This window comes from Musa acuminata, chromosome BXJ3-8 (genome assembly GCF_036884655.1).
Source record: "Musa acuminata AAA Group cultivar baxijiao chromosome BXJ3-8, Cavendish_Baxijiao_AAA, whole genome shotgun sequence".
NCBI classification, from domain to species: domain Eukaryota; kingdom Viridiplantae; phylum Streptophyta; class Magnoliopsida; order Zingiberales; family Musaceae; genus Musa; species Musa acuminata.
Window position 1 is genome coordinate 38857233 of NC_088356.1, and position 15708 is coordinate 38872940.

Genomic DNA, 15708 nt, shown 5'->3' on the forward strand with positions numbered 1-15708 from the left:
CTAAAGAAACCCAAACAGCTAAGATAATCATCGTAATCAAGTTCCTTTTCCGGCTTTTGAGCTCTGACTAGGGCAATATCAGTGGTTATGTTGTTATAAGTCTGGAGTAGCTATGTAGTCTTTGAATTGCTGCAGCTAATAACATCTATAATTCTTTGACAGGTTGGACTGCTTTTAAGATTGTTGTTGTTTATCTCATTGTTATTGATGCATCCCATCAATTGGTTTATTTGTTTTTAAATACCCAGACTTTTCATTTTTCTTTCTTTCATGCATTCTACTCTTTGATATGAGGTCAGGATTACAGGTTTTTGCATTTATTCGAAAGGAGGTGTGGTATAAACCAGAGCTGTCACTATATAGTGATATGATATTCATGTTGGGAAAGAACAAGCTGATTGGACTTGCTGAAGAACTATTCTCTGAGTTACAGAAAGAGGGATTGCAACCTGACACTCGAGCCTACACTGAAATGATAGGAGCCTTTTTGCAAGTTGATATGGTGGAGAAAGCAATGGATGTATACAAATCCATGAAGGAGTTGGGCTGCAGTCCTGATAAGTTGACACTGACCATTTTAATTAGGAATCTTGAAAAGGTTGGACTGGAAGATCTGGCCTCTGATGTAAGGAAGGACTGTGCTGAATATATGGATTTTCCTGAGAAGTTCTTAAAAGAGGTCGACAAAAAATTTGTGAGTACATGTCCACTTGATTTGAAGTAAAATGAAAATTGTGTTTATGTTTTTCTTTTTTCCTTTCTCGTGGTATTAATTCCTCAATCAGTCACTTATTATGGAAAAGAGAAGGAGCATAAAAACAAAAGACCAATGTGAAAAATTCTTCTAGGGATTAGGGGCAACACTTCTTGTGTAATTGTGAGAGGGATTTATGTCCACTGTGTTAAGATGCCATGGTAGTCCAATTTGGCAAGTTTGTTATTTTTTAAAAAGCCCTCCAAAACTGTATAACAACAACAACAATGATGACGACGACAAAGACGTAAAGTCCCAACCCCTTCAAAACTATACAATGGAGCAAAAAGATAAACATCTCCATTGGAAATTAATCTCCGTCTATCTGTTGTGGTTAGCTAAGCTGGTTACAGAGTAAGTTTCAAAATGAGTGTTGCTCTTATTTATTCTGACTCATGTAAGTTTCTTGAAGGAAGCTCCTTCAGTAAATATCTAATGGAAGGTTTCTAATATAAAGCATGTATGAGAAATTTTTAGTAGGCATGTGAGGAATTGTCATTATACCCATTATGATGCATCTGTTTATTTTGGTTTTATAAATTGGTTAGATTAAATGGATCTTAATGGTTTATGATGAAATAATACTTTGTTCTACTGTAGGATTAATTTTTTATTCATAATTTTGTGTAGTTTGTTTTCGTTACTGCAAGCTTATTGTGTTTATTTAATATAAACAACACTTCAGAGAGTCTGGAGTTATTTGATACTGTTTTATTTTTTATTTTCTTTTTCTGTATTGTTCAAGAAAGAGGAAAATTTCCAAGCTATAAGGCAATGCAATAAGAGACCATTTGATAAATATCCTAATGATCAACGTCATTGGCTTTGGCCATGGGTAGCCATAGCCTTTAGGTAGTAGGTTGTGGACATTTTGACAAAAGGTGAGTGGATTCTGCGTCTCATTAAGTATTATGTTCTCTTAAGTATTATGTTCTCTGAAAAGAAAGGATAAAATATTGTAGAACAGCAAGGCAACTAGAACAATTTCAGTGGATTACAAATTCTCTGACCCAGCCCGACGTGGATTGGTTCCTTAAATATTTTGTGGACCTTACCCAAATCACACTAGAATTAAAATCATAGTAAAAGAACAATATGAATCGGTAGTCTATTACAATGGATATATTTTAAATCCTGAATGTCCCCGTTAAAAACGGGCATATTTATATGTTAGAAAAGAATCCAATATGGAGGACTCTCAAAGGAATGATTACTACCTGTAGTGTTTTGCCAATTCAAACTCTTCTTCGACGTTTGTTGCCACTGAAGGATTTTTAACTGAAACAGAAAAGAGAAAAAGCAGCATATTTATTTCATAAGGATATATTAGTTCATTTCATTCAGCTGTAAGTAGTATAGTATCAAATTTACGTAAGAGTTGCACCTGGATCACTTGTCATGGAAAAGGGTGAAATCGATGACACCTCAGTTCTTTCCATTGAAATGATTCACTGACACTATGAGGCGAAATTTGCCCTTTAACTACATGTTATAACGGTAGATACCATGACATTCCGCTAACCATCGGGTAAACATGTTAAAATTTTTCTGGTATGTGGTTACTGTATCAGTCCTTATTTAGATCCTCCATGAAACTGGAAGCAATTTACCAAGGTGTCTCTTGTGGGGATATGGTTCTTACCTCCCTGTCTTTAGACAATATGATATATTGGCTGTTTGTTTGTAAGAACTTATATAATTAATTTTACTTCAGTACTGACATGAGCATATTGGAATATTCAGCACCTTGCCTGTACTTGAGAAGCATCAAATTCGGTAAAAAGATGGAAGTTTGCTTTTCATTTTTTGGGTGACAACTCATAATTGATTATTACTGCTAGCAACATGAATGGTAGCCACTGAGTTAAATAAGTATTGGCACTTTGTTACGTGTAACCAACATCTGCATAAACTAGTTTAGTATATTTGATAAGGTAGAGCCAAGCAGCTATTATATTTTTGATGACAGCTATAGTTTTTAGTCTGTTCTTGAACAGACTGTTCATAGTTCTGTCAATAGTTTAGGCCTGCCAATCCTGGAGTACCTTGTTTTAGTTATCTCTAATAATTACTAGTTGTAACCTTTGTTTTGGCATTTAAGTTTGCATCTGCATGTTAAGAAGGTCTGCAAGTAACTACCGAGTGCACAAATTTTTTTTTTTTTTTTTTTCTAATGTAGATGAATGAGAGTAACGTCACTCTCAGGCTACTATAGTGACAGAACTATGATTTAGTTGGGGAACATCTTTTTATCACAAAGTGTAGTACTGCTATTAAAAATTATTTACTCATTTCTCTCTTTTACTTTTTCAGCCAAAAAGGAGGTCACTCAAACTTGTCTGAAAAGCCTTGTAAATCTGTCACCTGAGATTACTTTTGGAGTATTGACAAAGCCAATATGAGGACAATAACTTTGTTCAATCAGTACAATTTGTTGGCAAGAAAAGGTTGTCCGAAACCATCCTTTTCTATAGTATGCATGTGAAGCATGGACTACATCAGCGGTACCTGGTTTGTCTCTTATGATCTACATTGCTAGTATAAACGACGATCATTTTCGGTGTAAATTTTTTGAATGTCGCTGATCTAGAACAGCATGGTGTTGTCATAATATCGTAATATCAGATACTCTTTTACCGAAGCACACATCTTCTTCAATGAGTTGATGATACTTCTTTCAGGTGTAGGTTACACTGTTTATAATATAAATTTTCAGCAGTCAATCAAAAGTTCTCAAGTTGGTTGTGCTTTTATGTGCTGTGGAAGTACCTGGTTGAGGTGCTATTGCCTATGACCTAATTTAAATTACATGTGACCTCCCCCCCCCCCAAGTGAAATTGTTTACATTGTTGACACAGGTCAAAACACAAGTCAAAATCTAAAGTAGTATACAATACCCCACTGTCAAGAAGACTGATCTGTTCATGACTCACCCCTAATGAACTGTTGTTTAGATATGCTCTTCATAAAGTTAATCACACCCTTTTATGATATCAAAACACTGCCAGATATGACTAGTTTAAGAGAGTGTTTATTTAGCATTTCCTGACTAGTGTCATAATATCATTCTGAATTTTTAGGACAAGTATTTTGAGTTTATTAAACTGTTCAATCAGCGGTTTCTGAGTATAAAAAATCAATCCCTTTTTGCAATCTAATTCTATTATTACTTTTGCTGAAGCTGCTGCACTGGAGATGTCATCAACTGTTGTTGCTACTGTTGTCATCATGTTCAAGAACCATGCTAATTGTGGTTGTTGGAAGACATCAACTCATCTTTTAGTCCCTCATGAAGTGTAACCCACTCAATCTCGTTGATCCATTTCCAGTAATAATAGAATGATTCAATGCATAGCACTTATTATATCAAACCTAACTCACCCATATCAGATCACAATGAAGAGCTGTAGCTATCTATCAATCTATCATTGTTTGCTTATGATATTGCAAATTCCTATTAGCTTCTCTCTCTTATTTTCCTATCCAACGAATTGATCAACCAAGGAACAAGAAAATTTATCGGATTCATTATATTCGAATAAATTACACTAAAATAGATGGTTCAACTATCTCATTTACTTTATTGAGCTTAAATTAATTTTTCAAAATATTTTTGATATTAATTATAGTGAATTTATTCAAAAAATTAAGTCATCTCTCTTTTGATGCAAGATTTTGACATGGATCAGCATATCATAAGAATCTAATACAACATGATGCATATACAACTTAGCCCAATGATAATTCTATAGACACATCAAATCTATAAATAATTTTTTTCTATGATAATTCTATACCATGATGTGTCATCTAATCCTATCTATCAATATTTTTTTTTTTTCTACTTGAATCTATCATCTTGTCAAATATATGATTGTTATTGTTCAAGTTTTACGGGATAATTAATTTATCGAGTCTATATTACAAGTCAATAGGTTAGCAAATGCACAAATTATACACTTGTATCAACAGCATTGCTATGACACAAATTCTACTCGCCACCTAACCAAAATAATGAGGAGGGTGATAGGAAGCAATGGAGGGAGAAAGGGTACATACACTACATGATTAGGCGAGGCAGGCCGAAAGCTGCACGCCAGGTGTTCGACCATCATGCCGTTCACTGAAGCTTCTCCACCCAGCACACCATGTTGGTGACACCTTCGCCGTGCAGCTCCGCCAGGCCTGTGGTGTGAGCGATCTGTCTCGCTATCCGTGGACAGACACGGGATGCATGTTGAAGCACCACTTCACGTGAAAGCATTCCTTCTTTGGAGGGCGTATCCCGAGGATGAAGAAGGTGAGAAGAACACTTAGCGGCCATCACACAATCTGAGTTTTCTATCCAAGCAACTGCAAACAAGTGTAATATTTGTTGAGCGATCTGTTATACAATTTAAAGTAAAGTTTGCAATATCAAAGAAAGATACAGTTTAGTACTAATAGAATAGATATACAGATCAAGATAAATCAGATATATATATATATATATATATAACATAATTATGTGACAAGTAATTTTTTAATTTAATTTTTTTTTAACTCGATAACTATCGATATAATGAGTGTCGATACATTGGTGTAGATTGATATGATACGAGTCTGATTGATACGGTATATCAAATTGTAAACCCCCAATTAATAAATTATAGGTTTGAGTATATTAAAAAAATATATATAATTTAATATGATGAAAGTAATTTAAATTAGAAAGATATAAATAAAATATAAAATTACTGAAAAATAAAGATAGGTTGCAACAAAACATTGAGATTCAATTTTTGATGCGCTATCCATATATCATAAAATTTGATTTTGTTTCATATATTAATAAAAATTATGGAGTATTTTTTTGCTTTGATATCAAACTAAATTTCAATCAACACCAATTCATTAAAAAAAATGTTCAATTTTGATATTTCTTCTCCTCCTCCTATATTGACTATTAGCTTTGAAGGAGTTAGGTATGAATTGGTAAAGACTTAATTGTCGATATAAATAAAAATGATGAAATCGAATCTTGTCTTTACCATTTACAATTTTTTTTTTTAATATATCATCAGACAATGTTAGGATTAGTAGAGAACATGAACTATGATAATAGTATGGAATTCCCAAATCCTTAAAAGAAATACTAGAAACAATCAATCACCTGTGCTGAGGCAGCATCTGCAACACAAAGGTACAAAATGCATCATAATGGTTACAAAAGCACTCAGGAGAGTCCAAACCCAGACATATTCTATGGCTTTGTGGTACACCCACTCTTGATGATTTTTCTGCAACAACATGTTGCTTTCTTCACCTTACTCCAATGGATGCAGTGCTGTGATCGAACACGAACATCATTGATGTCGAGTAAGCCTCAATAATGTGACCAACCCACCTCTGGAAATTTACTCTCTCTCTCTCTCTCTCTCTCAGAGGTCCACAAAAGACATTGAATGAACACTGTCTTCTCTTTCTCTCTGATACCCACAAAAGACCTTGAATGAATATTGTTTTCTTTATCTTCTACTGGAGCCATGCCACAAATCTCTCTCTCTCTCTCTCTCTCTCTCTCTCTCTCTCTCTCATTAAATATAGCTCACTAACAACATTAGGCCAACTTCTTAATGACATTTTGGGTCTATAAATAACATCACCAATTTTGTGAATGCAACTCTTCAAGTTTTGTGTGGTTGCTTCATGCTATCATTAACTACTGAGTAAATATCCTTCCTATTGTATATACAAGTTTTTTTTTGCCCGAGAATCTTAATCAGAAAGCTCATAGTTTAATCGGGAGAATTAAGATTTTTTTAGTTTAATTATATTTTTATTAAAATAAATAAATTTATTGTTTACTAGATAACTGATTATTCTACGACTTATATTGTATAACATGATGACTAAGTAAGCGATGATTATAACATGAAGACGAAGATAATACATAGAACTATTTATAATATATAAGAAATAGAAAGGGAAGACGAAGTTATGAAATAAAAAAAGAAAAAAAAACAAATGACTTGTTTAATTATTTGCAACCTTAATGCCAAAAACACAAGCTATCAGAATTTGTATAAAGACTAATATAATTAATCAGAATTTTCCCTGTTGACCCTAATTTATGAAAATTCTTTTGATACATAAGTATTATATTAAAACACATATTGTGATGAGCTGCTTTGGCCGTAAAATTAACATCAGTAAAAATTACTATTATGCTTCAATTATATGATTAACCACTAAATAAATAAAAATAAATCTAGTTAAGGATGAGAGGATTAATATATGTAATTTTTTTAAAAAAATATTTTCAATCTATCATTCGATTCTTCGGGTTGTAATGGAGCAATCTTATCATTGTATAATACGTAATAAAAAAGTTGAAACAAATTAGATCGATAATTCTTTTGTGTTAAGGTGCCAACGATTGATACAACTCACATAATAAAAATAACAATGAAATATTAGAATATATTAATTATTTGGAAAATACATCTTAGATTACAAATTTAGTATCTCACAACCCCTCATACTTGAGATGTAATGACCTAAAGAAATCATAGAGGATAGCATATGGGCCTTCTTTATTAGTGGGCTCGGCCCAGATAACCCGGAAGGGTATTTTGGGGAATTTGGCTCCGTGGCGACGACTCGAACAGCCAAAATAGACTACCCTTTCGCATCCGCTACTTTATTCGTATTATAAAGGAAAACCCACTTCCGAAGAGAGAGAGAGAGAGCGCTTTGGAGAAGAGGGGAGGAGGAAAAGTTTGGGAGAACGCGGAGAAGGAACACGGAATCTGGAAAAAGGGGAAAGTATCCGTGGAAAGGGAGGTGGGGAAAGAGATGGTGGAGTTCGGGGAGAAGCGATTCCGAATCCGCATTCACATTCCGATCCGGGAAAAGGTGTGCTCCGCCGCTCCACTTTGCTGTGCTTGCCCTTGATTCGGGGCGGTTTCTGGTGTTTTGTTGGCCAAGCTGTGCGCTTGATTGTGCCGGTGAGTTTGAAATCTGCTCTACTTCGGGATTTCTGGTGTTTTGCTGGTCGAGTTGTGTGGTTTATCGTGCGGGTGAGCTCAGATTGCGAGTGTAGTGTTGAATCACAGTGAAAGGGTGGTGGGACGGCGAGGGCGGGGTTCGGGGGAGCAGGAATCCACATTCACATTCCGATCCGAGAAAAGGTGTGCTCCGCTGCTCCGTTTTGTACGCTCGCCTTGGTTTCGGCATTTATGGTGTTTGTTTGGTCAATCTGTGTGCTTTTTTGTGCCGCCGGCTAGTTCAGATTGTGAGTTTACTGTTGAATCGCGGTGAAAGGGAGGCGCAGAATAAGTGATCCCGAGTCAAACATTCACCGTCCCATCCGAGAAAAGGTATGCTCCGTTCCTCCACTTTGGCGCACTTGCCCTTGATTTGGGGTGGTTTCTGGCGTTTTGTTCGTCAAGCTGCGTGCTTTATTGTGCTGGTGAGTTTAATCGTAGTGTGGAATGTTCGTTTTGTTCTTTTCTCCTTTCTCGCTTTGTTCTACTTATTGATGCTTGGTTTTAGTGGTTGTCTTCTTTTCTCTTCTCTTTGTTGTTAGAAATTGCTTTTTATAAACCATCAAAGTATCATTTTTTCTCTACCAAAAATAATCCAACTATATTTAGCAGAATATATTGTTGCAGCAGGGGATTATCATGATTTACCTTATTTATTAGGGGATCTGATTGAAAATGATGGTTTCTTGGTGGTACTGGAAGATCAATGAGATCGGTCGTTATTTTTTGCATTTTGTACATGGTATAATTGTCATTTGGTTGAATCATTTGTAGCATGGAAGAGGAACAATCGGGTGAGTTAAGATCAACATGGTGGGGTTTCACTTGCTTATTTTTCTCTCCGGTGGCTTACAAAAAAGTTGACAAGAACTAGATGAGGTCTTTGTAACAGTTGACGAAAATGTGGTCTTGTTATAGTTAAATTGGTAGTGCTTTTAGCTTTCTCTGAGCAGCATATGATACTTCAGAGGACTTGCTACTCCACTCGATGGAGTTACTTACCATCTATGTCCTTAGACTCAATCTGGCTCCAAATTATGTAAAGAAGAATTCTTTTAGTACATTAGAAGGGATTGTGAATTTTGTGATTGTTGCATGGTTTTCTAGAGAAGTTTTTCCACGGATGACATTGTCTAGTAATGAAGTTGATTTAGTCTGTTCCTCTAATTTCATAAAAATAATGTGCTTTAGCACATGGAAAATAACTAGTGATAGATGATGTTATGAACCTGTTCGACTTGTTATTGATAATTAATGATATGTAGCATAAGAACAAATCGTATATATTGCATGGTTGGATTGTCAAAGTATGTGCTTTTTAAACGATAGGGCTTCCGTATTCTTGTTTTAGTACTTCTAAACATCTTAGGTGCTTTCTTTACTAAATCTTTCTTGTGCCTTTGTATTGTCAAGCTGTGGCTGCAGGTCCTTATCTTGATATTTTATCATATGCTCAACTGCAAGGCAACCATGAATTGATGACTGGGCACTTGTGGCACTGGGTGTCTATATTATCAAAGTGTTGACATGGGGCATCATATTGGTAATTCTCCTCTTTAAAGAAAAACTTCACAGCTAGATAGTTTTTACAAGACTTACATTCTGTTTATATGTTTATAAAGTTTAGATGTTTCGTAGCAATCAATAGGTTCCCCTGATTTTCAATATTTTTGTTGTTTCTGCTTGTTTGCTATTCCAGCAAATTTGTCCTTTTCATGGAGATGTTATGATTTGAATGCTTTGTCTGATATGAGGATCAAAATTTTTATCTCAAAACAATACAATTGGAGGATTACATGAATACAAAAATATTCTAGTTTGAATCTTTAATGAATATCTAGAAAGAAGTTTTACTTAAAATATTGTTTGTATATGAAAGAGTTCTGGAACATTTCGGGCCGATGGGATAATTAATCTATTAACTTTGTAGAGTCTAAACCACCAGCATAATGCATGGTGCATATGTGGCTTAGTCCAATGGGATAATTCATTTATTAATTTTGTTGAGTATGAATTATCAGCATAACCCAAAATTAGGCTATGGCATGGTGCATATATGGCTTAGTCTAATGGCGGCTTATCTTATGGCCTCGGTAGCTTTCCTACTTGAGCTCTCACCATGTTTGATGCTATCTCAGCTTGATTTCAGTCATCATGACCCAGTCTTATGGATAATTAACTTTGTTGAATTTGAATCATTGACTGAGGCCCAAGCTAACAATAGCATACGCATTGGATTCTTATAAGTCAATCAAAATGCTATTTTCACATGAATCCTTCGTCACAAAATTTTGTTTTATCCTAACAACATTTATGAATCATAATACCACAGTTAACTTCTGACATGTTGTGCAGTTGCTATATATTTGCAGTTACCCTGTTCTTTAGACTTGGGTTTTTGCTATGTTGGACCTTAGGTCACTCTAAGTTGAAACATCACTTTAGCCCTTTACTATTATAGGTGATGCATCATTATAGAAAGTAAAACATAAGCCACATCTATAAATTTTTTTGCTTTAATATAAATTTCTACAAAATCTTACTGTAATAAATTTCTAGAAACACCTGTTGCTTGATACTTTTATTATGAATCTGAATACAACTGTACAACACATACCAGATATAAGAAGATTCTGTAACCGGATCAAGTACTGTGTATGTCTTAGAAAGGACTCCTCGTCCTGTTTCTATTTGCACACAGTACATTTATGCATCCATATTTTCAACTGCCATGGATTCAATTATCCTCCTTCCGAAACATACTGTGACACAACAGCACAACTGGCATAAATGATCAACTAGTTGGAAACACTAAAATAAATGGTACACACAACGTAACATGTCTAGATCGTTATATGTTTGGGCAACTTCATATTTAGTCAAGAAAACCATATGAAATGTGGCATTGCACAAGGCAGGTTGGTATGAATATTTACATTTAGCTTGAGAGTTGATATCTTGTGCAACATTTGTTTGTAAGAAAATCATATTATATTTTGTGGATATGTAATTTTTTTGATTGTTGATGTTGTGGATGATGATGTTCTTTGGCCATTAATAAATTTAATAAATTATTGACCATACTTCTACATTTCTGACTGGTTCAAAGACTATATTGCAGGTAAAATTATCTGTCGGTTTCTGATATTTGCAATTTGGTTTTGGGGTTCTCAACATGTGGTGTCACAGAAAACAGAATTTGAGCCCAAGCCTAATGTTCCTGACAAGTTTGTGCTGTCTGATCCACCTATTGGACTATTTGATCCCATAGAGATATCTCCGGCTGTTGTTCCGCGTAATCCTTATCCTGTTGAGCCACTCTCACCAATGTACCCATCCTTTCCGAGCACTTATGAACCAGTCTTGACAGGGAGATGCCCTGTTAATTTTTCTTCACTGTCAGATATCTTTGACAAGACAGCATCCGACTGCTCTGCCCCTTTAGCTGCACTAGTGGGAAATGTTATTTGTTGTCCCCAGGTTAATAGTTTGATGCACATATTTCAAGGTGTTTATAGTAGTGAATCCGACATGCTTGTTCTCCAGCAAGCAACTGCTAATTATTGCTTCTCAGATCTTATCAACATATTGGCCAGCAGAGGGGCAAACAGCACTATTCCTACTCTTTGCCCGGTGAAGTCATCAAATCTTACTGGTGGTTCATGTCCTGTCAAGGATCTTGTTACTTTTGAGAAAATAGTAAACACAAGCAAATTACTGGACTCATGCAGCACAGTTGATCCACTGAAGGAGTGTTGCAGACCAATTTGTCAACCTGCAATAGTGGAAGCTGCTTTTCAGATCTCACTAAGAGGAGCAAGCATGCTTGACAGTTCTAGAATACCTGGGAGTACTGCTGGGATTACTGTTGTCAATGATTGTAAAGGAGTGGTTTATACTTGGTTATCCAGGAAGCTTTCGTCAGAGGCTGCTAACACTGCATATCGGATTCTATCTAGTTGCAAAGTTAACAAAGGTTTGTTTTTTCACTTATCCTAATGGATTTTGATATTTATTTTCTCATCTTATATACTGGTCTTTCCTCTTTCATAAATATTCAACTGGAACACACAATTTCAGGTTTTGCTGCTGTAATACATATTCAAACAAGTATATATTATTCATGCATATATTACAGGCAAAATGCCAATGTAAGAAATCTGCATCAATGATAACAAAGAACAGTACTTTTGAAATATGCATATATTACAACAGTACTTTTATGTCATCCATATGGGCCTAGTGCATGAGATTCTCGCCAGGGTCTGTGGAATCTTTAGTGTATATAGCTCATTGCATGAGTCCCTACTGAATCCGGATATTTATAATTTATATCACTAGAGGAGTGAAAATTTCAATGTTGTAGTCCTAGGTGAGGTGTAGCTTGATAGTGAAGGCCTGATATGTTTCTCAATTCTCAGCCTGCAAGTTGACTTGTTTTCATTTGAATTCCTTGTGGTGAACCCATATTATTTGCATAGGACTCAATTTTGTCCAGATTGGTTCGTATTGTTTGGCATTTTCCTGTTCTGAGTGTGAACCAGAATATGGACCACCCTTTTTTGTATGGTCTATTCCATTGTCAGGATTTTCATAAAATAACCTGCAGCTTAGGCCTCAGATTTTAAATGTGGGATGTGAGTTGTGGGTGTCACCGCCACATGCTCATGCTGGCTTGCTCGCTGCCTCTCCGCTGATGCCTGCCACCTCATCACCATACCATTACTTTTCCTTCTCTTTCCTCCTCTTCTCCTTTCCCCCCTCTTCTCCTCTTCGTCTTGTTCTCCTCCTCCTCCCTCCCCCTCCTCCCGCTCCCTTCTTGGTACCGCGTGCATGCTGGCATACTGTGTGTTGATATGCCAACATGGATCGGTACCTGAATGTAGAACTTTGGATATTTTTGTTCTGTTTGATGGAAGAAAAGCAAAATGACTATTGGAGTGGCTTGTCTGTTTGGTTAAGCATCAATCTTTCATGCCCAAGACAATTTGAGTCTATAAACAATTATGCATTGTTTTTTTGACAACCTAAAATATAAATGTAGACTTGAGTCTTGTAGTGCTGAAGTTAAACTCATGGACAATCATGCCTAATGAAACATTTATTCATGTACATATACATATATATATATATATATATATATATAATGTAATATAATATAATATTGCAACCATCTTGTCCCTGGCCTGCTGAGTTGTGACTTTGCTATTTGTGTTCCCATAGTTTGTCCATTGGAATTTGAAGAGCCTTCATCAGTAATCAAAGCATGCCATGGTATGGCTCCTTCCAGCCTTTCGTGCTGTAGTGCATTGAACACTTATGTTGCATCAATACAGAAGCAGATGCTTATAACAAACAGACAAGCCATCAATTGTGCGACATTGTTTGGGTCAATGTTAGAGAAAGGTGGAGTTACAGCAAACATTTATGAGCTTTGCAAGGTTGATTTGAAAGACTTTAGTCTTCAGTGTATGTTTCCCAGCCATTGACCTTTTAATTTCCTACTATGAGTTTTCTTGATCTTTGAATGATGTCTAACAGCAGTTTATCTTTCTTTTGTCTGATTGTACTTGATGGGTGCAGCATATGGCCAACAAGGTCTCTTTTCTATTTCCCTGTATTTTTGCAATAAAGTAATTATTTTAATTTTCTGGATGGTCTTCAGTAATGCATTCATTTTATTTCTTGAAATTTCTATATGCAGGATGTTTGCTTCGCAGTTTGCCAGCAGATATCATATTTGACAATGTTACTGGCTTCAGCTTTACTTGTGATTTAAGTGACAATATTGCTGCTCCATGGCCTTCCTCTTCCTCTCTTTCATCCTTATCTCTTTGTGCACCTGGTAAGTAAAGTGCATTCTTTGAGTTATTACCTTGTATCAGTGAATTGCTTGCCGCACAATTGGCATGTGTTGCCACAGGCTCAAATGTACTTTGCCAGAAATATATTGGCACGTGTCATGTCAACCTGTGCCGAAGGTGCCAATATATGGCTTAGCCAATTTTTGGCTTAGTCTGACAAGCAAAGGCACTAGCCTGCCAGAATCATACTGTGCCTGAAAGGTATCAGTATGCATTTGTGCCATGAAATGAAAAAAAAAAATTGCAAACACTATAATGGTGGTTATAATTAGATTTGGAATTTATATCTTTGATTTGCTTCTTCATATCTGCAGAGATGTCTTTGCCTGCATTGCCGATACCTCAGGCTTCTGTAAGCTCAGGTAAGTTATATTTGCTTGTTTCACTGTTAGTTTCCATTCTTATTAACATCAATTTTCCTCTCAAATACATGTCATCTGCCCCATAGCTCTATTCATAAGCTCTTCTTAAGTTTTTGTTTGATATAGATATTGTTGGACACACAGGTTGAAGTTACTTTTGCCTTATTTTGAATTTATTTATTCAGTCTACTACTCAGTGGTCATGCATGCTTGCGGCTTGCTCCTTGCATATGTCCGTTCTTGCATGTAGTTAATCCTTTTATTTGCTTGTAGGGAGGTCTTTTGTCCGTGTTTTTCATGTGTGAGTGCTTTAAGGCCATTGACATTATTTGTGATATATAATTCTATATAATCTTTCAGACCATTGATTTTTTTTTCTAGGCTCCTGCTAGCATGCATATGGCTGGCTTCCATATAGGGTATTTAAGAGTTTGCCCATGACAAGCTTTGACAACTTTGACCTCTTTTGCTTTGTTAGAGCAGTTAATTTCATTGTATGTGGTCTTTCAGAAATCCTCTCTACCATCTTAGCATATTATAGTTCAACTTTTGGTAGTATTGCTATCCCATGGTGTATTCTCCTCACGAGGGGGCAGTCTTTGTGCTTTTCATGGCTAAACAATTTGCTGGTTAATTGTCATTGTCTTGTCTTTATACACAGGTTAAATTTGGCTTGGTCATGATGTTTGATTTGACAAGTCACTGTCTCTTACTCATGCAAAACAAAGTACAATCATTGTTTTTACTTAAAGAAGAAAACAATCACTGGTCAATATGCTGGTGATTGGTTAGTATTTGTACCTCTTGCATGTAACTAATTCGTTCTTTTCCATCTGAACATGTTTAAAGAATCTCCATTATTTCAGTTTCTCATGTTAAGACTGTCGTTTTATGATCATTGACATTGTTTCATTTCTACTTTTAGGTAGCTACAACATTGCAAGAACCATTATTTCTGCTGTATATGTGATCTCCAGCATATTGCTATGACGCGATGACCTTCTAAGTCTAAGCCAGGGGTGATCCGGATGTCAGCAGATTTCGGGAAGTCACTTCTTGAGCAGGTCTACATGTACATCCAGATGTATAGCAGCTTTTTTTCCCAGAGGAAATGTTTAATTTTTGTGGACCGGGAGTGATGCTTGGAAGAAGCGTTGTCATCGACACTGCATAGGAGAGCTTTTCCGGAGTCCCGTTCAATGCTTTAGGTTCCCAAGCCATCCTATGGTCGTCTCTTGTGAATAGAGAATGTGTGCCATATTAGTGTTTCTTTTGGGTTCTTCTGTTCCTGTCTTCCTCTGTTTCCATTGATCTTTGTTGCACATGTCGAGCTTGGTAATGGGTTGGGATTTGCTGGTCTGCAGTCTGTGACTCCAATTTTGGTACTTGTGAGCTCAGAGTCACTGATGAGAGCCTTATTGCTGCCGGACAATACAAATGAAACAGTTCTTCATTATTTGACTTTAAATTCCCCATCCCAATGTTTTGATTTGTGCTTTTTTATGTTACCTTAACATTCTGAGTTCATTAGACCTATTCTAGCATCATTCTTGATGGTAAATTTTATTTTACCATGAAAAAACATGGTTTTGGTAGCATAAAAATTCCAACTAGAAAATTCTCATGAATGTGGTTGGAAATGTGATGTTCTAAATGGCTTTTGGTGGCAAATAAATACCTTCTAATGAGAATAGTTAAAT

At 35.9% G+C, this 15708-nt stretch overlaps 2 protein-coding genes across 11 annotated transcripts in view; both read left to right on the plus strand.

The window, feature by feature from the left end:
* LOC135645166 (pentatricopeptide repeat-containing protein At1g62350-like) overlaps positions 1-3395 on the plus strand; it is a 4010-nt gene extending 615 nt beyond the window's left edge. Inside the window, exons 2-3 of the mRNA XM_065163282.1 lie at positions 308-694; positions 3068-3395. Coding sequence (XP_065019354.1) covers positions 308-694; positions 3068-3097 — 417 coding nt within the window. The 3' untranslated portion in view covers positions 3098-3395. The remainder of the gene's footprint in view (positions 1-307; positions 695-3067) is intronic.
* A 4064-nt stretch (positions 3396-7459) lies between these two features.
* Positions 7460-15538, plus strand: LOC135585657 (uncharacterized GPI-anchored protein At1g61900-like). 10 transcript variants are annotated; one of them, XM_065161430.1, is made up of 10 exons: positions 7463-7743; positions 7839-7926; positions 8028-8115; positions 9196-9325; positions 10904-11758; positions 13006-13251; positions 13366-13380; positions 13487-13627; positions 13961-14008; positions 14934-15538. In XM_065161430.1, exons 4-10 carry the CDS (start codon positions 9310-9312, stop codon positions 14996-14998), a joined length of 1386 nt encoding a protein of 461 aa, XP_065017502.1. In that variant the 5' UTR covers positions 7463-7743; positions 7839-7926; positions 8028-8115; positions 9196-9309; the 3' UTR covers positions 14999-15538. The 10 variants fall into 10 exon arrangements, with proteins under 10 accessions (XP_065017506.1, XP_065017505.1, XP_065017502.1 ...); XM_009415157.3 differs by having other exon boundaries at positions 7852-7926; XM_065161433.1 differs by having other exon boundaries at positions 7462-7926; positions 9208-9325.
* Positions 15539-15708: the final 170 nt, after the last annotated feature.